Source organism: Fistularia commersonii, chromosome 4, assembly GCF_037954325.1.
Source record: "Fistularia commersonii isolate RoL2024-O1a breed Wild chromosome 4, RoL_Fcom_v1.0, whole genome shotgun sequence".
In the NCBI taxonomy this organism is placed as follows: Eukaryota; Metazoa; Chordata; class Actinopteri; order Syngnathiformes; family Fistulariidae; genus Fistularia; species Fistularia commersonii.
In genome coordinates this window covers 8,850,468-8,871,647 of record NC_141287.1, presented here as the reverse complement: position 1 = coordinate 8,871,647, position 21,180 = coordinate 8,850,468, and the positions used below count along the sequence as shown (strand labels likewise).

Genomic DNA, 21,180 nt, shown 5'->3' with positions numbered 1-21,180 from the left:
ATTTCAAGCCAGTAATGATGTGAAAACATTCAATAAACAGAGGATTTGAAATAAGTGATTGTTATTACAGCCTGTTAAAAGGCCAAGTCCTGTCACAGTAAAGACTGTGCAAAGCAAAGACTAATCTTTCTCATAAAGGCCACAGAGCTTGGCTTCTCTCCCATTGGATGACCCTGCTGAGCATCAGCTGCCTCCTCTCTCAATTCTAACCGATGAAATTATTTTTTAAAATTGTCCTTAATGGCCAAATATGGACACTCATGTCAACTGTTAATCTATTTGTATCTTTTCAGCATCTACATAGTTACTGTATATATTTATTTTATCTATTAATTAATTCCACTTTTTTTGCTAAATACTGTTGACCTGCTGTTTTTTCCTGCAGCTTCGGTTTCGGTACTGTTTACACGGACATGAGGAATTAAAATAAAATAAATCAGGATCTCTTGACTTTTCAGAAATTAGGCAACATGAGGATTATAATCATTTTAACTTCCAAATGATCTATTCAAACCAAACCTTATTTTTAAAAGGATTAGTTATTCAACTGGAACTCAGTACAAAACACCAATATATTTGCATAACAAGAAAAGCCTGAGTCCATTATTTTCTCAACGGAACCACCAATTCAATCAAGATGATTTCAATTGGCTGATTTACAATAAATCAATAAAAACACGCTTTTTATTCATTTGTGTGATTTCAATTTTCATTCCATCTTTCTACATTTGTAAATATTTGCTTCCTATATAATGAAAAGGGAAACAAGACAGATAAAGCTAAATTTGAGAAATACTCATTCAAACACTCATTTGAGAAATATTCATTCTGTTATGAATGATTAAATAACCTTCATTGTGGTCGAATGCTGCTCTTTCAAGGTCAGCCCAAACATCTCAAGGGTTTTTCTTTATTCTCACACACTGGACAACTGTGCAGCAGAGCAGACCAAGAATAATGAGTTAAGACAATTTTCAAACATTCTTCAGGACCTATCTGGACCACTGGAGCTTTGAAAGAGAGCCTTTCAGGCACCTAATGAAAATCATCCTCTCATGACATGCTGCCTCAGCAGGGACTGTAGTCATCTGCTCTCACATTCAGAAATCCTTCTCTGTGTTGGTGTCTAAATGATATATAATAAACGCCAACCTAATTTAATTTAAAGTGATTTTATTTCCAGTTTACTATGATTTTGAGTGTATCATTTGATAGAAATTTATTAGATATAGTCAGCAATTGTATACAACATTTGGTTAAATCTAATATATTGTTCAATCCAATAAAACCTCATCTGTGTCAATGCAAATTTCTGATCTTACTCTATTATTTACATGTTTTCTCCCTTATTTGAGGTATCATGACGAAGTTGCTGTGGGTGATAGGACTCCCAGCCTGTAGCAGTCTCGCCAGATACAAATTAATGATGTGAACTGAGCTAAACAATTCATATCGCCGATCCCCCTACATACACACACACTCATCAGAATGAATTACAAATTCAACTGCGAGCCAAATACCTCACAAAGTGTGGATTGAGCACTTTGCCCTCTGCTGCTACTGCCCCATTCAGACCTTTATTTTGAGTAGAGCACTGGCTGTCAGAGGGCAACTATGACAGCTGTCCATACCTTAGAACAGACAGATTTAGTAAGATAATGCAGCCATGAGCAAAGGGGTCCAGTTGTTGTTCGGTTAAGTGAGGTCAGATGAGTCTGAAGCTGTCACAGACAGACTGCTTCGCACTATTTAACACCCGAGTGGACAAGAACTGTCTGCACAACTAATTTTGTTAATCTGGACTTAAAGGTCAAGCATAATCAGAAAAGGGAGAAGATGTTCAAGATGTTAACCTCCATGTAAGGAATAAAGTTTGGAAGGAGCAGCACACACAATACACCAAAATAGTGATCCTCTCTCACAAAAAAGCCTCCCGTCATACGTCTTAACCAGGGGTTTCGGGGTATCTACTACTGACTTGCATCATTTGCATTCTGCACCATAAAAGGCTCTCAGTGATGTCACACACACACACACAAACACACACACAAATCTGTGAAGAGTGCATGTTAAAATTAACTGACAAGCTGTGATAAAAGAAAACTTCCCCTGAATGCTGCAAAAGAAAACTTGATGTCATATCAATATCCACGAGATTCTAGTAGAGGTAAGTATAGCAGCATTATTGCAATATCTATAACTTAAACAGTTCGTATGAGTAATGCATGAAAATGTGTTGGAAGTTTGAAAGAAGTGTTAGAACATGTAACTATAATGAATGTTGAGAAAGTGCAGCAACCCCTGCATTACAGAACTCATCATTCTCAGAGGTTGATGAGGTTGGGAAAATATTACCATGGTAGCATTTAAGTCTTGCCAACTTCTCCTGGTTAGGTTTCAGTAGTTTGTCTCCACCCTGGGAAAAGACCCAGGCAATAAAACACTGATCTTTTCTAGCAGACACAGGCCAAAACCAAGTCACCTGATCAGAAGCTCTTGGAGCCAGAAATTTTCCTAGATTCTCATGCAGTACTTTTTGTACAAATTCATGCAAGGAGTGAAGAGACTTTTGTATGCCAGGCTGCAAGATTGTATCACTGTATATGTGTGCCAAGAGATTACTTGAGCAAAAGGAACAAAGAGAAAAGGCATTATCTAAATAAAGTGATGGCTGGAGTTGAAACATCCCACCAATCTTTGCAGGGATTTAGTGGTCCAGAAACACAACACCAACTTAAATGACTAAGGATTTGCTGTGTCATATATAGACATGCATCACTGCTGCGGCACTGAGAAAAAGGAGTGGAAATGAGTGTAGGAGGTTTTTAATTGGCAACATCAAGTGAAGGTTTAGTGACAACTGAAAAGTGCTCAGTAGTAAGTTGATTAGTTCGGCAAAAAAAAAGCTTAGGGGCACATGGAGAAAGGATTATTCTTTTGTTAGTATAATTGTCTGATGAGCTGCTACGGGATATCTCCTGCCTAAACTATGTCCTGTCAAGTAATAACAGGAAAGTTTAGTCTTCATTATGAGCTCTAAATGTTTGACATTTCAAGAAGTTCAAGTTTCAAATGGCCCTGCACATTGTCACACAGACACTGTGGTTCGATTTCAAGAAAAGTCATCCTAGTCCACTCTGCTTTTACAGTGACTGATGAGACCTCAGGCTATTCAGTCTATCTCTGGGGGGAAGATATATAATCCCTGAAATCTAAAGATATAACTTGGACTAAGTTGTGACAGCACCAGAAGGCCCCTTCCTCAGAGCAAGTGGGTCGGTTGGACAGTGAACTGTGAAATATCGCTCTCTACTACGTGTTCTGAATGTGAACTTGGGGAAGAAGAACTGAGACAAAATCCTATAAGAATGACATTATTTGGCCAGAACTCTGTTCTTCACTACTTTTACTCAGCTATTTCACAAATTTTTAGTTTGGACATCCGAATGTGCAAGACCGTGGCCATTATCATGAAGGAGAGTCTGCCAGTGTACGTGTAAAACTGTGTAGAATCATCTCAGTGCTCTAAATTTTTAAAGCATGTTTTGGATCATGCTGCATTGGAGGAATATTAATGTACTGTTGGGGTGTAAAAGCGAACCAAAGAATAATGTAAGTACACCGATTGTTTTTGATAAGTCACTTTGGAAAATAGTTGGATGTATTATTGTTTTCCCCAAAATTGGAAATTTTTAACAATTCCAAGATGCTCCTTTGACGTTATGAATGTCATTCATAATGATCTCAAGGTGGGGAAAGTTCATATCGTAATACGTAATACGTAATACATATACATTTTGGTAGAAGGAGACTTTTCTGTTAACACCACAATTGGATTTCACAATAACCTTTAGCGGTTTACCTTATTGTAATTGTAAATCATATTCTTTACATGAACTATAACAGAGGGGATTTGATTGATTGATACCTATGTTCAAGGAAACATAGGTATGTTATGAAATAGCATTATACATGGAGATAAACCTCACACATATTTTAGGTGATCTAGTTTAATTAATATTCAGTATCAAATCACATAATTCTGTTGTACTTAATGAGCTGTAAATCTAGCAAATACCCACAGTGGACACTAATGAAGATGCCATCTTTCTTCATTTGTTATAATTGCCCATAAGAGACTTCCCTTATGATGCTACTGCCAAGCCAGTTCCTAGGAACCCCTTCAAACTGTCTGGTTGTGAACATCTTTAAGACAATGATGATGGATTTTGAATAGCATAGAGATATCCCAGTCCTATTGATTACAATGGTATTAATGATTAAGAGTCCAATAATGATGATGTGATGTGACCTTTCCACATGACTGTATTTGCAACACAAGCAAACACTAGGAGATTTAGCATCATGATAGCCCTGCAGCACCCAGACAGCTGCACCTCTATCCCTTGGACTTAACAGCTGAATTGAAGTTGGACGCCTCAGTTCATAGGCCATGGCTTGGGGGGAAGGGAGAATTGCAAGCCAGCCAAAAGCACGCAGGCAAGAGAGGCTGCGGAGTGGGGGCCAAGGAATACAAGCTATGGGGCAGTCTTCAGCATTTAACAGGTTTGTCCCAAAGGGGTATTAATTATACGGCAATAGCTTACTCACTTGCAACTGCAGTGTGTAATAGAATCATATCATAAAGTTTAATTGTTTATGAAGTATATGGTTCTTAAAGTAACTAGGGGACATGAATGAAAATATGCCACATGTCTGTTTCAGGCAGATTAATCAAACCAAAATTATTCCCAGTGTCTCAGCGAGCACATGTTCTCCTGTCATCTGTCTGCTGAAATGTCATCTGACTTCAATTTGAGAACTGAATCAAAAGACATGGTTTCCTGTTTGTGAGAAATACCAATTTATAACCTATTTACTGTGCTAATTCACGTGAACATTGCTATGACACGACATCTTCCGTTAAAATAAAGTAAAAAACCTCCAGAGAGGATACCTGATGATTTCCTTTCAGCTGCTGTTTAGTACACTCTATGCTGTATAGGAGTAACAACAATTCACAGTGCCCTGTCACAGTATCAAAATGTGACTGCAGAAACCCTCTACAGATTAACCATATCGTCAGTTATTGTTCCACTTCATGAAGTTGTTGAATACTGAAAAAGTGCACAAATGTTATATATACTACTATATGTGTATATATATATATATATATATATATATATATATATATATATATATATATATATATATATATATATATATACATACACTATAAGTATATATGTGTATATATTTACAATATATATGCTTTAATTTATAAGTTGTGGTTTGCGTAAATGGTCCCAAATAGTAACACGCTGAGATTGAGTAGCTTGAGTGCCCTTTGATGTCCTGAAATATTTGCGAAATTCTAGGTAAATGCATTGTATATAATTTATCTGATGTAAGTTAATGAAATGTAATGGGATGATCACTTATAATCATGTTAAAAGGAGAAATGTAGATCAAGACATCAGTCTGCAGATTAAGTGATTTTGACCTACTGTGTGAGTGGCATATATGTGCAAATGAAAAGAGACAACTTTAAACTTAGGCCATTGCCCAGTCAGCAGCTGGTTGAGAGGTAATTTAGTAGTTTGCTTCAAAACTCGGAAGGCAGACGATCAAGACGGACAAAGTAATGGGAGCCTTAATTTTGGTGAAAGTGCTGAAATTACATAGTTATACACAAATGCTCACCATTAGATACACTCCACTGAATGTCAAAATCATGCATTTAGAGTTTTAACAATACAGCTGCAGAAAATGCTACTGGCTAAAAAATGGAAATGTGTCTTATTATTAACTACATTACAGTCATTTGGCAGACGCTTTTATCCAAAGCGACTTATAAAAAGTGCAATTCAGTCACCGAAGATCCAAAGTGCCATTAGTCGGGAGTCAGAAGTGACCACTCAACCAAATAGCCATCTCAGAACCATAAACATACATACATATACATTCATATAATCGTTTTTTGTTTGTTTTTGTTTCCGGGGGGGTTGGGGGCGAAGTACGATTGGTAGGGTAGTGCTTGGTGAAGAGGTATGTTTTCAGCTCTCGGCGAAAGATGGGCAGCGACTCCGCTGTTCTGACCTTTTTCAGGAGTTCGTTCCACCACAACTACAGCTATCAAACAAATTAACTATCGATCAAATCAAATATTTCCCTATGAGATGTAGTCCACTGAAAGCAAGGACCAACATCAAATGGAAAAAATTAAGTAAAGCACAAGTAATCCAACCCATTCTAGTCACTACCCATCACTTAAAAATCAGTCTTCTAGAAATAAAGTATCAATCTTCAAGACCAAAGATGGCGCTTGAAGACGATGGCCTGTTTCAGCAACTCAACTGCTGTCGTAACACTTGAATTTCCCCTTGGGGATCAATAAAGTACCATTCAAAGTGTTAGACTGACTGATGGACCAATATATACGGTGCAGATAAAAGCGTATGACTGAAACACATAAACACACACACACACACACATACACAATACCAGTAAAAACTAAATTTACACCAATCACTTTATGATATGTTGCAAATAAAGCCCTTAAATCTTAGAGGGCCGTTGTTGACGTATTTTCTCACAGCTGTATGTCCTGGGACAGTAGGGTCAGATAAATAAAGAGGGAGAGATGGAGATAGAGGGAGGTGTTAAGAGTTAAAGAGACAGGGGTGAGGCAGTGTGAACAAGAGAGAGTGGGGATTACAGAAAATAGCGCTAGTTTTCAGAGAAACCATGTGGGTATCTATCATTACTGGAACGGGATACAACAGCCAACACGTCGGAGGTTTGGGATTGAGTGTGTTCCCCTGTGAGAAGAAATATGGAGAGGTAAAAACAGATGAGACATATGAGTGGAGACAAATCTCATAGGACAACAATCTTGGATATCTGACCCTTTGGCATCTTTTCCATTATATATCAAAGGCCAAAGGATATAGTGGCATTATGTAACTATCTGTGTGTTTGCGTGTGAGTGAGTGAGTGAGTGAGTGAGTGAGTGAGTGAGTGAGTGAGTGAGTGAGTGAGTGAGTGAGTGAGTGAGTGAGTGAGATAGAAGGGGGCGTATGAGCCCCTGTGCTCCCTTTTGTGTCATATTATGATAATGATAAGCGTCATAAGTGGAGTGAATAGAAGTGGAGAAGAATGACTGGCTTCTCTCCAGGAGGAGGGAAAGGCAGAGTTGATTTGATCAGGCTGTCGCCCTGAGAAACTTAGTAAAAGTTAAGTGAGTAAAAAAGAGCAAATGGGTGAGGTTGAGAGGAGAACAACAGCCGTTAGACCTTAAAAGGCCATACGGTCTCACTGGTGACTCGTGAGCTAGTGAAAAGGGGCCTCGGGGTTATCTCTGTGAAGAACCACTGTATTTATAGATCGACTCAAAAAAGAATCCCTGCCCCCATGCAACCCTGTCTGCATCACCCCTCCCCCATTTTCAATTAGCCCCTGATGGGTGGAGTAATGCAATCAGGAGTTACTACTGATAACCCAGAGACAGATCGTGCTCTCTCAGTCTGCCCCAGACTCCGCACAGGCACTAACTCCTCAAACAGGAAGGTAAGACTCAACTGCTCAACTATCCATCCATTCACTTGTCCATCTCTCCACAATTCATCCTTTCACTGGTTTCCATGCAATGCGTCTTCCATCCTCCTGGACCCTGTGTCCTGCCATCTGCCTCCCCACTTTCCAGCTCCTTTTCTACTGCTTTCCCATTCATCAGTATCCTCACCTTTTAACCCCCCCCCCCCCCCCCCTTCCCTACACCTACTTTTCATACTGCTGTCAGTTTGACACCATGGCCTTCTCTTCACTTAACATTACTTTGCCATATAAAGAACCTGCACAAGCCGCATACTACTATTCGTAGGTTCATTTTCACTGTTCTCTCTTTCCTCCTCATCAACCCCAAACCTCCCTTTGGCAAAATAATGAAAGTGTCATCTTTCTTCTATAATGGAATCATACGGTGATGATTTTTATGGAAGGGAATTGGTCTGTTTTCTCGAAATTCCAATGCAGAGGTTTGATACTGTCAGAATGTTCAGAAACTTTCTGTTTTCACAACAGTTTCAAAAAGTCAGAAAACTGAGAGGATCCGATTCGAAGGATTTTTAAAAAAAGAATGTATGTACTTTTATACAATACTATTCTGGGCGTTTTGTCCTGCAATACGAGTGAACGTCAAGCTTTAACAGAGACATGTTCAGTTTGCATCGTAATTCTATTAAATGTTCTCTTCCATTAGCTATACACAAAGCTATTTTTAGCAGCTGTCGTTCCTACTTATTAAGTGATGAGGAAGTTAGCTGTTTCTGAGGTCTTGCTCGCAGGGGAAAAAGATTGGATTGTTGCTGTATGTCTTAAAATGGTGAGATAACACATTCACGTCTGCAAAACATCTGGAAAAATTACTCGAGAACTTTGGAATGTTGGATTTGTAACTTAATGAGAAAATAAATGTTCCTTTTTAGCTTTAAATTCACAATCACCTCCAGAAAATGTGGTTGCTTTCAATAAAGGCCCGTAGATATCTGTCAATGTCTGTGTTAAAATAGAATCAGGACTTAATGATGGGCACGAGGACATTGAACATAATAGATTTCAGGGGATTCAGCAGGCATTAAAATAGTCAAACATAGGGCCTCCTCACAGGCTGAAGCTCGGCTTGGTCTCCATTTTGACGGACACAGTTTGACATGGACAGCATCAAAAGGTACGCAGAACCCAGGAAACAGCTGCCTGACATGTCTAACTAGCTTAAGATTTATTTGTGGCACTTCAGATGATCTGTTTTTTATTTTTAGGGCCCAGATAAATCCTTATAAGCTAGGTGAGTCATGGTGGGAGCAACAGACAATGAGGGAATGTGGGAGGGGTGGAAAAGGCTGGAAGCATTGAGGATGCACAGATTCAACTTCTCAGCTTCACTAAGTTAAATTATACAAACTGTCAGCAATGCTGAAGTTTTGACATGACATTTCGATAATTCATAGGGATGAAGTGGAGTCCAATAATAACATATAGGATACAAGAATTGATAAATGGTAAAACCAAAGAGTAATGTCATTGCAGTGAAGGAAAGAGTGCAACATTCCTCCATCCTCCTTGTGGTGCCAACACCTTATTTTTCCTCCAAATGCACTGCTGACAGCAAGTAGGAATATTTTACTGTGCAGGGAAACACATTTCTAGACATTATATACTCTGAATCTTGAATCTTATTCTGTGCTGTGCACCAGTTTCCTCTTTTATCAGACCATGCTATCCTGAGTAAACTGAAGGAATGAGCATTTGGACCTTGGTGGATTAAACAGAGGTTCAACAGAGGGAATACAAACAGCTGTATTGAGAGCAGCCATTCAATCTTACTTCTACACTCGCACACACAATGACAAGGGATGCAGTGATCTGGTGCCGACAGCTGAAGGTGAGGGGTGGACGAGTCAGTGTACAGTGGTGTGTGTTGAAAGCTGGTATGCAACAGGCCAAAAGTTGAGTGTCTCTAAGGGGACTGATAGGAGATATTTATAGCCCCTTAATCTTGCACCTTGTACTGCTGACGCAAAGCAGAGAGATGAAAGGTTCGAAATTCAACACGGAAAATCTTTTGCTGCATACCAGGAAATAGCTAGTGCTGCCTTCTGAAGTATCAAGATGCCCTGAAAATATATCTGTGCGGACAAACTGCCAAAAATGTCATTTATAATCTTTGAGATCACTGATCATTTCCTCCCTTTGCAGACTGACCCTTCGTCAAAATGACGGAGCGCTATGACTGCCACTACTGCAAGGAATCCCTGTTTGGGAAGAAGTATGTTCTTCGAGAGGAGAATCCCTACTGTGTGAAATGTTATGAGAGCCTGTACTCCAACACCTGTGAGGACTGCAAGAAACCCATTGGATGCAACACCAGGGTGAGCACTCACTCACTGTCTCGCATACTCGGTGGAACTCACAAACAAGACTAATTATCCTTTTGACATTCCCCAGGATCTGTCTTACAAAGATCGTCACTGGCACGAGGATTGCTTTAAGTGCTTCCAGTGCAAACGCTCTCTGGTGGACAAGCCTTTCTCCACCAAGGACGAGCAACTCCTGTGTACTGAATGCTACTCCAATGAATATTCCTCCAAGTGCCATGAGTGCAAGAAAACTATCATGCCAGGTAGGAAGTGTCACAAAGTGAGCAACAGATTATAAATTCTGTCTCTGTAATTTCTGTTGAAGAATCAATTCACCCCAGCAGGTTAAGCTTTGAAAAACTCCATCTTTTCATGTCTCTCCATGAAAATGGCACACTTGGTACATTTTAAAAACTGCTGAGATTCACTTCCTCAAACTCTGCACACACTTTAGTTCTAGCCCACTTTCAGATCTCCTCATTAAAAAGAAAATCAAGTCTCATCTGTTCTGGCAAATGTACCGTGTGAACATTTCATAATGTAAGGCAGAATTCTCAGCTGGCGAACACATTTCAGATTAATTATGTTAGTTCTAATTAACAGACCCAAATTGTCTGAAAGTATCCCATATTATAAAGGAGTATCATGGTCAAATAGATAGCAGTTTAGTACAGACAAATATCATCAGTTTACATTAGCATTGGTTGTTCACACTGCCAGTGTCAGCTCCAAATACATGAAATACATCAGAGTACTACAGAGAAAAAAATGTTTATTCCATCCCATTATATTCATGAGTGCATAAAATGCACAATAAATAGATTCGATGTGTGGGTGTATGTTCTCTTTATACCCTGAAACATCCTTTTTGTCATTTATCCATAGTATTCATCAAAAATTTACTGTTAAAACAATGATGTACCTGACTACGTCACAATTTAATATGGATAAATACAGCTCTGGTACATAGAGAAGCGAACTAAATTTGGAATACAGTGGCGTTGTCAAAAACAAGGCAGAGTTCCTGCAGATCATTCACAATGAGTAAACCAAAATCTGTTTAGAAATTTCAGCGTAACTCTGATCTCAAGTAATAAACTACAAGGTTTCATTCCACTTCTTGAAATATAATAAGACTTAAGAACAAGAAAAAGTGCAATCAAAACATAGGAAGTAAAATGTAACTAGTTTCCATACAACTGGAGGACTCTTGAATTGTTTTAAGGTACTTTGAATTATCTTTCACTGTTTGCTATTATTTTTCCAAACTGAACTTTATTTTCTTTTACACTGTGACTATGAAGGCTCCAGGAAGATGGAGCACAAGGGCAATAGTTGGCATGAGACTTGCTTCACCTGCCAGAGATGCCAGCAGCCTATTGGCACCAAGAGTTTTATCCCAAAGGACAACCACAACTTCTGTGTGCCTTGTTATGAGAAGCAGTTTGCCATGCAGTGTGTGCACTGCAAGAAGGTAGCCATGCACAAGCACACACATACACGCTTTCCACATGTTAAATGATAATGCACCCTTTCGGCAGTCCTAATCCGAAGAGCCTGTTTTTAGAGGGGAATAAAACATCTTTCTTTTTCCCGTTATTAGCCCATCACCACTGGTGGGGTGACCTACCGTGAACAGCCTTGGCACAAGGATTGCTTCTTGTGCACCAGCTGCAAGCAGCAGCTTACTGGCCAACGGTTCACCTCCCGTGATGACTTTGCTTATTGCCTCAATTGCTTCTGCAACCTTTATGCCAAGAAGTGCGCCTCCTGCACCACCCCCATTAGTGGTAATCAAAAACCGGATATTCAACTCTCATGACCCATATTGTATGAAAAATAAATGAAAATCCATTGTGGTTTTGGCATTGAATTGATTTTTGTGTTTTAGGCCTCGGAGGCAGCAAGTACATTTCCTTCGAGGAGCGCCAGTGGCACAATGACTGCTTCAACTGTAAGAAGTGCTCTGTCTCCTTGGTGGGCCGTGGCTTCCTCACTGAACGTGATGACATCCTCTGCCCCGAGTGTGGCAAGGACATCTGATGCTGCCTGAGGATACATACATCAGATTGAACAGGCATATTAGGTTCAACAATAAATAACGTCTGAGCACAGAGCATAGCATCCACTGGACCTTGACTTTCTAGCATTGAAAGTATATTGATGTATGACATCAAACACAAATAGCTATTATTTGAATGGAGATGTTTAATATAAATATTCATGACATTACTAACAGAGCAACTGTACGCATGAATGTTAAGACCTTTGCTTATGAAACATAGACACAAGAAACATTTCAAAACAAATCAACCTGAATGCAGATGATCTTTTCAATTGCTTTGTGCATGTACTAGCTTGATGGTGTAATTAGTTGGAAGTTTTGTGAATGACTTCTGCTATGATATATTAAATCTAGTGCTGGAATTCTCTTAAATTGTCTGTTACCAATGACTGCATGAAAACAGATGGAAATCAAACATTTCAAAGAAAAATCAACAGGGGCCCTGAAACATGACTATGAACAGTTATTTCAACAGAAAATGATAAACAGATACCATGCAAAAGCTAAAACACAGTGATCGGTCCAAAACCAAGGGGATTGGCCTTTTTTATGTTTATGTTTATTATGTTGATAATGTCAATTTTTTTTTTTTCGAGCGGCTCACAAGCTGGCTGAGTTCCATATAGTAGTGAAATCGGACTCAGTTTTTATTTGACATTGATTCTTTTTACTTACAAAAGCCAGTGGTAAAAATACATGAGTGGGTACTTTAATGGCTGATCCAACGCTCCAAAATTCAAAACTAATTCTTAAACCACATTTTTTTTCTGCATTATAAAAGATAGTTCTAAAAATTATTTTACAAGTTGTTAGCTTTTTCTGAGTCAATCATTACTAGCCATGGATTATAACTGCTAAAACAAACAACTTAATCTACAGAAAAAAACTACTACATTCAACATGTATTTTTGAATTGAAAACAGAAATACACCAGTTTTAATTAAATTAAAAAAAAATTCACAGGAGTGAAAAATACTGACCCATTTCTGAATCAAAAACCAGAGCTGTGGGATATTTTAACGGTGAAGCAATTTCCCACTGCCTCCTTGACCATCGTTTTCACAATTCAGGCCTGAAAAATGAAGTCATTTGACTCTGGATCAGTCAATCCATTCTTATCATTATCACACCTCTTCTGAAATTCAGACTGACCCTCATGAATAAATATGCAAATTATAAATTGCTGCTGCACAGGGTCGACTGTCAACAGCCATCATTTCCATAAATCAGAAGTTGTTTGGATAGTTGGTCTGTCCTATGTGCTTTGAAGAGAACTCTTCTTCACTGATTTAAGGGCACTTTTAGTTATTTGATGCAACAGGGAAGCTCTTGACTTCGAATGCAGGAGAATTACAGTCCAGACCCCCACTTCCAACCCCAATCTAAAAGCCCAAATTCGAATCATTATGTTGAAAGAGCATGCATCACTTTTTGATTCAATCAGTGGGCTATAGCAAACTGTGTGGGGGAACACGGAGCTGCCACGTCCAGTGTTCAGTGACAAGATGAGCTTGAGTGGTCTGTCATGTTTGCCATTTTTGGTTTCTGAATTACAGTCAGATGTTATGGCCAGGTCACATGCTGGATCTTTTTCTTTGTTTCTGGAGACTTCAGAACACCCTGAAGAGAAGAGAGATCTGGATGAAACAGGCATTCCACACAAGCGCTGGAATAGACAAACAAGTTATTCAGCTCAGACTGAAAGACCTTATTCATCAAGTGTTACCAAGCACTTATTGTTTTGAAAACAAAATAATTTGCGATTTCAGGATTTGCTGGTGTGCACAAAAACTAAAAAAATGTGAGAGACAGAGCCACTGAAATTATTTACCTTCACAAAGTTCTGCTTTTTTCATGTTTTTGACCATTTCACTACAATATGATACCACACACAAATGACACCTTGCTCACTGTAATTCATCATGGTTTAATTTCTATTCTTACTTGACTTAAAATCTCCAGTTACACTCAGATGGCAGAGGGATGTTTTTTCAATGTCACAAAACTGTAACTTAAAGCTAAAAAAAAAGGGTTGACAGAAAGGAAGCGCCTACCGAGCCGTCTGCTTCTCGCTTGAGATTTGCTGTGTCGGGGTTGTGAGCGGACGTCTGGTTGGATGCGGGAGAGGACGATGTGAGGCTGCGAATGGGGTTGGACAGGTTTGCAGCTGGGGGAGGTTTTAACCTGTCAGTGATTCCTGTTGACACCATGGTTCGCTCTGCTTTCTTGAGGCTGAGGAGGCCTGACTGAGAGAAGCTATGGTGATCCCTGAGGACCAGACATTTTATTGTATTTTTTTTTCCACATTAATAATACGTGGAGCAAAAAGGTTGTGTACTATTTATGTAAGATATCAATGAATAGGGATTAAAGTTAACTAAAGTTAGTGAACATTCTTGTTAAGGATGATTTCTTTAAATCATAATTATAATAGCCAGTATCGATGAGCTTCACGGCTGCCTGTTCGGTTCCTTACCGGTCTGATCGAGGCCCAGCCGGTGTCGGTCCCCTGCGGCTCCTCTCCATCCTCCTGCCCCACCGGTTGTTTGGTAATGCCCGTTGAGGGAGCGGGATCACATGCCGTATAAAAAGGTCTGTGAGCTGGTCCCGACCCCTGCAGTCTCTCGTGCTGACCTTTTTCTGGCAAGCAAAACAACAATCTGTTAGTGTTAAGAGATCAAACGTCAGCATCGAGCAATTCTTACCGTCTGAAAACACGTTTCCATTGAAGCTGTCAAAACACCCGGGAGCAGCCCTAGCACTAGCCGGTCTGCTAACATCCCGGCTAAACTTGCCGTGTCGTTACTTTCCAAGAGTCGAGACAAACTTTGTCTCACCTCGTTTAAAATATGCTTCAGATAATCCTGGGACAAGAGTTCAGGGTGCAGGAGTAGGTCCGCGTCGGAGGTACAAACACCTTTAGCATCTCCTCTCTCGGACGTCGCCATGCTTGTTTTTTTTTTTTTTTTTTTTTTTTTTTTTGAAGTCTTCTTCTGTGGTGATGTGGGCAACCACTTTGAGACATGGTGCTGCTTCACTGCCCCCTACTGGAGAAACTTAAAACTGTCCCATCTGACGTTCAGTGCGCCAACAACTCTTCTCTCCAGCGCCGTCAATGTTCAAGTAAAAATAGAGAGAAAACATGCCCCATTAGAACGATGAAAATGAAACTACTGTGATGCTTAAGGTGCATTTGTTGTTTCTTTGACTTCCATATGTTGTGTAAAACTAATTGACCAATTTTCAACCTCCATATTTTCTTACATGTTCACAAATAACAACGGTTACTTTTGATAGGAAACGGGAACTTTAACAACATGTTATTATGACAGATGTTTGAGGCAATTTGCATGCAGTTTATCACACAATTTGCGAGCGACAAAAATATAAGATGCATGACAACACGTTAAAAAAAGTAGCTATTTAGGACTAAGATTTTGAAACAAAGAAAGAAAGAAAAGTAACAAAACCATCTTTTTCCGACTTCTCCATCCATGTTTTGCGGACCTATTTCTGCTTCATTTCCCCCTCTAAGTGACCAATTAGCTGTTTTTCAGTTTCACAAAAATCACAGGACCTTGACAAATTAAGTCCCCATGCCTCTATTTCACATTGATGTTTGACCTCATTTCCCATTGTATTTTTCTCTCTATTCTGTTTCCAGAGTTTTTGATCACATCTGATTTGATAATTTAAACCCATTTATGGAACTAAATAAAGCACAATTGAAATCCAGCCTGTATATTAAATCATGATTTAGTCTGAAATGAGTGCAACTCAATTAACAGTGATGGAACAGCACCATCCTCCTGCCCGCTGGTGTATGGCCATGCAGTGTCTGTGGCTCCGGGAAGCTGCTAGTTTAAAATCACAAATCCGCCAATTGTTCATCCAAATACTCTTACTGTCAAAATCTAATGACCTAATCCTTGTGAGGAATTGGATGGAAATAAAGATATGCAAACTGCTCTCCTCTGTCTTGGGGAGACACATTCACACAAAGTAAATTAAGTAGCCTTTTCCAACAGCTTGGCAGCAACTTCAAAACTCTAAAAACTTTATTTATCTAGTTTAAGATGACAGTGTCATGAAAATCTTCCATTCTTTTTTTCAAACAATGACGCTGTTCAATAGTTTCTCTCTTCAGGGGGCAGGGTGGGCATAACTTACCACAGAATTATCACCATTACTATTCAGTGACAGTTTACACTCTGGCACCACAGAATAGCTTGTGAGCACACAAAACCAATGAAACAGACGAAATGGTATGTACTCATTTGAATAAAAGTAACTGTCTGTAGCCATAATAGCCATCTAGTTGCACTTTTCAACCTGCAGCTGCAAGTTAAAAGTTGATGCCAGTGTCAGCCAGTGCAGGACTGAGAATCAGCTTCCGCCTTTTGTCATTCACACAGTTGACTGCGTCTCACTGCACACATAGATGTTGCTGGGTTTCACTCTCCTCCGGCTCCGGCCAGGAACACGAGGGCAAAGCCTGAAGCTCTTCGGGATGAACTCCTGACAGGCCTCTCTGAACTTTCTGATTCTCCAGCAGTAAATGATGGGGTTGAAAACTGTCTTTAAGTAGCTGAGCCACAGTGCCCCGATGCTGATGGGATAGAATCCTGGGCCGTAGTAGAACTGTCGGCTGAACACAGCCAGCAGACTGACCACCGTGTGAGGCAGCCAGCACACGGAAAAACCTACGAAGAGGATGAGGATGGTAGTGAAGGCTCGGGTTTTGAAGCTCATGTCCACCTTGATCTGAGGGGGACGTTGCAACCCGATGAGTCTCATTTTACTGGTTTGGTTGAGCGCTGGCAAGCAGGAATTCTCGCTGGTGTGGCTGTGGATGCGCAGGGTGTTGCGGCGCACCGTGTTGAGGATGCACATGTACGAATAGAGCATGACTGAAAAAGGTACAAAAAATACTGCCACTGCCAGGAGCACTGTGTATCCACGGTCTGCCACAGATTCACTGTAGCCCAGCACACACTGTGGCGCCCAAACATCTCCAATGGTCGCAGCACCCGCCCTCCATCCAACAACCGAGGGCAAAGATACACACAGACTCAAAAGCCACGAGCCTGCGATTAACAGTTTGGCCCTGTGGGGGGTCAGTTTGTCCTGCCGCTGCACGATGATGAGAAAACGGTCTACGCTGATGATGAGAAGGATGGAAACACCTTCCAGAACAAACAGCCAGTACAGCATGATGGACACACGGCAGAAGCTGCTTCCAAAGGTCCAGTTGGTGCTTGCAACCGTGACGGCAGTGAAGGGCATACAAAGCAACGAGAGCATGATGTCTGAAAAGGCAAGTGTGGCGAGGAGGAGGTTAATAGCAGAGCGCATGGCAGGTTTCTGATAAACAATGAGACATACAATAGCATTGCCAAGGAAACCGACTGTGATCATGAAGATCATTATGACTGCCAGAGTCACGCGAAGTGTGACGGATGTAATCGGAGTTTCAACTTCTGATGGGAGTGTTTTTGCAGTTTCCTCAAGATTGTCCGTTTCCATGAAGTCACATCCTTCCAGCAGGCTTTCATTGCAAAAAGCCATGGTCGGGGTTATCAGGGGACATTAGCCCAAAAGAAGTGTTTTACTACTATTGTGTTTCACACACTCTTCATCGGCAAAACCTGGGAAAGAAACAAAAGGAATATTAATGTAAGACTTCAGGCTTTTTAGGACTAAAAATTTCACTCAATGAGACATCCAGTTTCTTCCCATCCTGATAGAAGCTACAGCAACCACAGCAAAATCAACAGAGTTGGAAAAACCTTTTTGATCAATCCTAAGAGAGCTTTGACTTGAGTTAAATGATAATCTATACATCTAAAACAGTGAGAAGGGTACAATCTAAGGTGCTGTGAACAAGATGTGCATTGTCAAAAAAAAAAAAAAATCCGGCAATTTGTAATCACTATTAATGTTGCCTTATTTTTTTTTTTCTATTTTTTGCTACTTTATATACTTTCATAAACCAGCAAGCAAACATGAGGACCAAATCCAATGAATTTGAGAGTAAACACCTAAAAAGTAGCTAAAAAGCAACCAAGAATATATACAAAATTGTTTCAGAAATAGTATTGAATAAATCATTTAAAGAGTACGTAGGAATGAACAAAGAAACTGGAAGAAAATTGATTGAAATTATTTTGAAATTATCTAAAAAAATAAATAACAAACATAACATCTGTAAATTTCAAAAGAATGACATGTTTCCATATTCTCTGGATATAAGGGGGGGCAGTTTTTTTTAGAACAGCACTGACTGACTCATACTAGACAAAGATGCTCTGCTCAAAGCATTGAATGAGGTTGATGATTAACAGGTTAGCTGTTTAAACACATGTGGGCACATTAACCGACATTCACACCTACCAGCTACTCCCCTGTGTACAAACTCAGAGAGTGTGTTTCACACCATATGATGCAGGAAGAGCCCACATTTACCTGACACAGACAATGTACAAACCCATGTTACTCCTTTCTAGTCCCCCATTCACTTCTGAGATGCTTCCATCCTGGTTGAAATCTTTGATGAACGGAGAGACTTCTTCCAGACACTTGCAAGACATGTCAGTTGCTATGGTTCCCACCTCCTGCTCCTGTTGGAAGAACACTGTATTTGTGAGGTGTTAAGGGCAATGACATTTCAGACATGGTGCTCCCCATGCACCACTGGAGATCACCTAGAGGTCAAGATTCACAGGTATGAAAGACCTTTTCAACACCGGAACAACAATATGTTACTGAAAACATAGAGAATTCCTGCTCGGAATAAATGTCCTCACACCTCCGCAATATGAAACGAATCGAGCCTCCTGCTTTATTTGGCCATTTCAAAAAAAAGGTTTCACATCCAGAAATATTCCCTATGAAAAAGAGCCTGTGATCGCACTATGACAGTGCACAAACTCTAAGTCTTAGTCACTCAACAAACCTGAAACCAAAAAAATGGACATTTAACTGACTTAATGCGATGATGAGATGAGATGAGAACAACTTTATTAATCTCGAAGGAAATTGTTGTGCCAGAGTTTCAAGTGAAAAACATAACAGTAATAGATAATAGTAGAAGGAGGAAGAATAAGAAATACAATGAAATATGAATTGTCTTAACTGTTAACTGTAACTAACAGGCTGTAGCTGTAAAGTCCCTCACATTAAGAAAGCATGGAGGCAAATCATCCTTTCAGCAGCTGTGTTAAAATTCTTTTACAAAATCTCTTAGAGGCCGCCGCATAGTATTGCTGCTTGTTACCAAGGCAACCGGGTCATTGGCTCCATGGCAACAAGCATCCCTTTCTCCCGTACCTTGTAAAAGTGACTATGACAAAATATTCCCCTCGAAAACAGTGGGCGCACGTCAAAGTCAGATGTGGAATTCATTTAAAGACAAAAAAACAAATTATAAAATCTCAATGTGTACGGTTGTCCCAGTAGAGCCTATGTATGTGTGTGTGTGTGTGTGAGTGCAATTGAATGTATACAATATGATGAGGAAAAAAAAATATGACGCAAAGTCTAACAATGTGTATACTTACTCTTTAAAATTCCAAACTATTTGAAAAAACTACATTGACACTGATGCTCTGCTAAGATTCAGGAGGGATTCACTTTGCGTGCCAGCAGAGCACCACAGCAGCTTCAGCAGCCTGAGATCAGAAGGATTCAAATGATTCATTCCAGGAGACGGAGGAGTAAACTGTACCTTGGTTTTCGGTGATTCATCATAATCGGACAACATCACTCTGGATTCACAGTAGATCAAAAGAAGTAGAAGTTGTTTTTTTTTTTGTTGTTGTTTTTTGTTTTGATTTGTCCCCCCCCTCCACACACACACACACACACACACACACACACACACACACACACACACACACACACACACACAATAACGCCTGTGGTGACCCTCCATTCTGTTCAAATCAAGACATTTCGGATAGATGATGGTGTCCACGTCCACCCGCCAGATGTGAAGGATGAAACAACAGCCACGACGGGCATCCCTACCTGTATCTCACAGCTCAGGCCAACTTTCATGGTCGTCTTGTCTCCATCTCCATTCTTCCTCTTCTGCTGCACGACGCACCTCTCCCACAGCATCGCTGTCTTCTCGCCACTCCACGACCGTATCGATCGCCATCGCGCTGATCGCAAGCAATGCTGCTGACGCCACACCAGCAGGTGGTCTCAGGCTTAAAGGAGCAGAGCGGAGAGTGACGCAGGGAGAGCGTGTGATGTCAATACACCAATTTGAATGCATTTTTAAAATGTTATTTATTTATTTGTGTATATTATGCCGTGATATCCGATAGGCCATAATCAAAATGCTCCTGCTGAAATGTCTAAATAAAATAAAATAAAATAAAATAAAATAAAATAAAATAAAATAAAATAAAATAAAATAAAATAAAATAAAATTGGAAGCTGCTAATTTTTAACTGAATGTTCGATCGGATTATTATTATAATGAAGGAAGGAAGCGAGCAGAATTCTGCTGCTCTTTCTTAATTAATAATTGCCTTTGATAATTATGTTAATGTGTAAGCTTTTATTTTGGTGCAAGTTTTATATACTGTACATAGGTCGGTTGTACTTGTACAACCTCATATTATGTATATATTTTTCATATTCTTTTAAATGATATCACTTTACATAGCTCTATTCAAGAAATATACATAACACATTCTAAAAAAAGAACACACGAGTAATAACTTTAACAGCAGAGTAATAAAATAGCATAATCATTGTATCTGCGAAGCAAAAAAGGTTTTAAATCAGTACAATTCAGTACAAGATGTGGAGTGGAAATATGATGTAGTAATTTATGAATAAGATAAGATTTTTTTTGTCACAGTAGCGTAACCATTATCATTTCAAAAATAGATATGAATATAAATATAAATACAGAGACAGTTAGGAGACAGAAGATAGCAAAGACATCCACAAATAAATAGACAGCAGGGAGAACAACAACAACAACAACATCAGGGATTAGAATGAACAATAGTATGGATCAATAAGGATGAAAGATAGACAACCAAAACTAAACGACAATGCAATATAAAGCCAGTAGCAATGACAAGAATAAAACAAATAAACAAAAATAGGCAGGATGCGTGCGGGTTGGGACAAACAAGGCTTAAAAAAAAAAAGACAGCAGAATTAGGGCATGACATG

The 21,180-nt window shown here is 39.6% G+C and overlaps 3 protein-coding genes across 6 annotated transcripts; 1 reads left to right on the top strand and 2 right to left on the bottom strand.

Annotated features, from left to right (window-relative positions):
* The first annotated feature begins 7,426 nt into the window (after window positions 1–7,426).
* On the top strand, window positions 7,427–12,354 carry fhl2a (four and a half LIM domains 2a). The gene is made up of 6 exons (XM_086145126.1): window positions 7,427–7,569; window positions 9,757–9,929; window positions 10,006–10,180; window positions 11,222–11,391; window positions 11,521–11,707; window positions 11,809–12,354. The coding sequence occupies exons 2-6, from the start codon at window positions 9,774–9,776 to the stop codon at window positions 11,958–11,960; spliced, it is 840 nt and encodes a 279-aa protein (XP_086001252.1). The 5' UTR covers window positions 7,427–7,569; window positions 9,757–9,773; the 3' UTR covers window positions 11,961–12,354.
* On the bottom strand, window positions 12,106–15,033 carry tslig2 (tRNA splicing ligase complex subunit 2). Its single transcript, XM_086145127.1, has 4 exons — window positions 14,820–15,033; window positions 14,459–14,622; window positions 14,037–14,250; window positions 12,106–13,602 (listed from the first exon to the last, which is right to left on the bottom strand). Exons 1-4 carry the CDS (start codon window positions 14,928–14,930, stop codon window positions 13,546–13,548), a joined length of 546 nt encoding a protein of 181 aa, XP_086001253.1. The 5' UTR covers window positions 14,931–15,033; the 3' UTR covers window positions 12,106–13,545.
* Window positions 15,034–15,270: 237 nt separating this feature from the next.
* gpr45 (G protein-coupled receptor 45) lies at window positions 15,271–20,140 on the bottom strand. 4 transcript variants are annotated; one of them, XM_086145124.1, is made up of 3 exons: window positions 20,011–20,140; window positions 18,448–18,602; window positions 15,271–17,630 (listed from the first exon to the last, which is right to left on the bottom strand). In XM_086145124.1, exon 3 carries the CDS (start codon window positions 17,548–17,550, stop codon window positions 16,390–16,392), a length of 1,161 nt encoding a protein of 386 aa, XP_086001250.1. In that variant the 5' UTR covers window positions 17,551–17,630; window positions 18,448–18,602; window positions 20,011–20,140; the 3' UTR covers window positions 15,271–16,389. The 4 variants fall into 4 exon arrangements, with proteins under 4 accessions (XP_086001250.1, XP_086001249.1, XP_086001251.1 ...); XM_086145123.1 differs by having other exon boundaries at window positions 18,470–18,602; XM_086145125.1 differs by having other exon boundaries at window positions 18,501–18,602.
* Between the last annotated feature and the right edge of the window lie 1,040 nt (window positions 20,141–21,180).

What these genes read in the sequence shown, in the direction of transcription:
- fhl2a (XM_086145126.1), top strand. Translation starts at nt 9,774, where the DNA reads ATGACGGAGCGCTATGACTGCCACTACTGCAAGGAATCCCTGTTTGGG. An exon ending in CCATTGGATGCAACACCAGG is followed by an intron (nt 9,930 to 10,005) that starts GTGAGCACTCAC and finishes GACATTCCCCAG; the next exon opens with GATCTGTCTTACAAAGATCG. An exon ending in AGTGTGTGCACTGCAAGAAG is followed by an intron (nt 11,392 to 11,520) that starts GTAGCCATGCAC and finishes TCCCGTTATTAG; the next exon opens with CCCATCACCACTGGTGGGGT.
- tslig2 (XM_086145127.1), bottom strand. Translation starts at nt 14,930, where the DNA reads ATGGCGACGTCCGAGAGAGGAGATGCTAAAGGTGTTTGTACCTCCGAC. An exon ending in TGAAGCATATTTTAAACGAG is followed by an intron (nt 14,623 to 14,819) that starts GTGAGACAAAGT and finishes TTTGCTTGCCAG; the next exon opens with AAAAAGGTCAGCACGAGAGA. An exon ending in GCTGGGCCTCGATCAGACCG is followed by an intron (nt 14,251 to 14,458) that starts GTAAGGAACCGA and finishes TCTGGTCCTCAG; the next exon opens with GGATCACCATAGCTTCTCTC.
- gpr45 (XM_086145121.1), bottom strand. Translation starts at nt 17,550, where the DNA reads ATGGCTTTTTGCAATGAAAGCCTGCTGGAAGGATGTGACTTCATGGAA.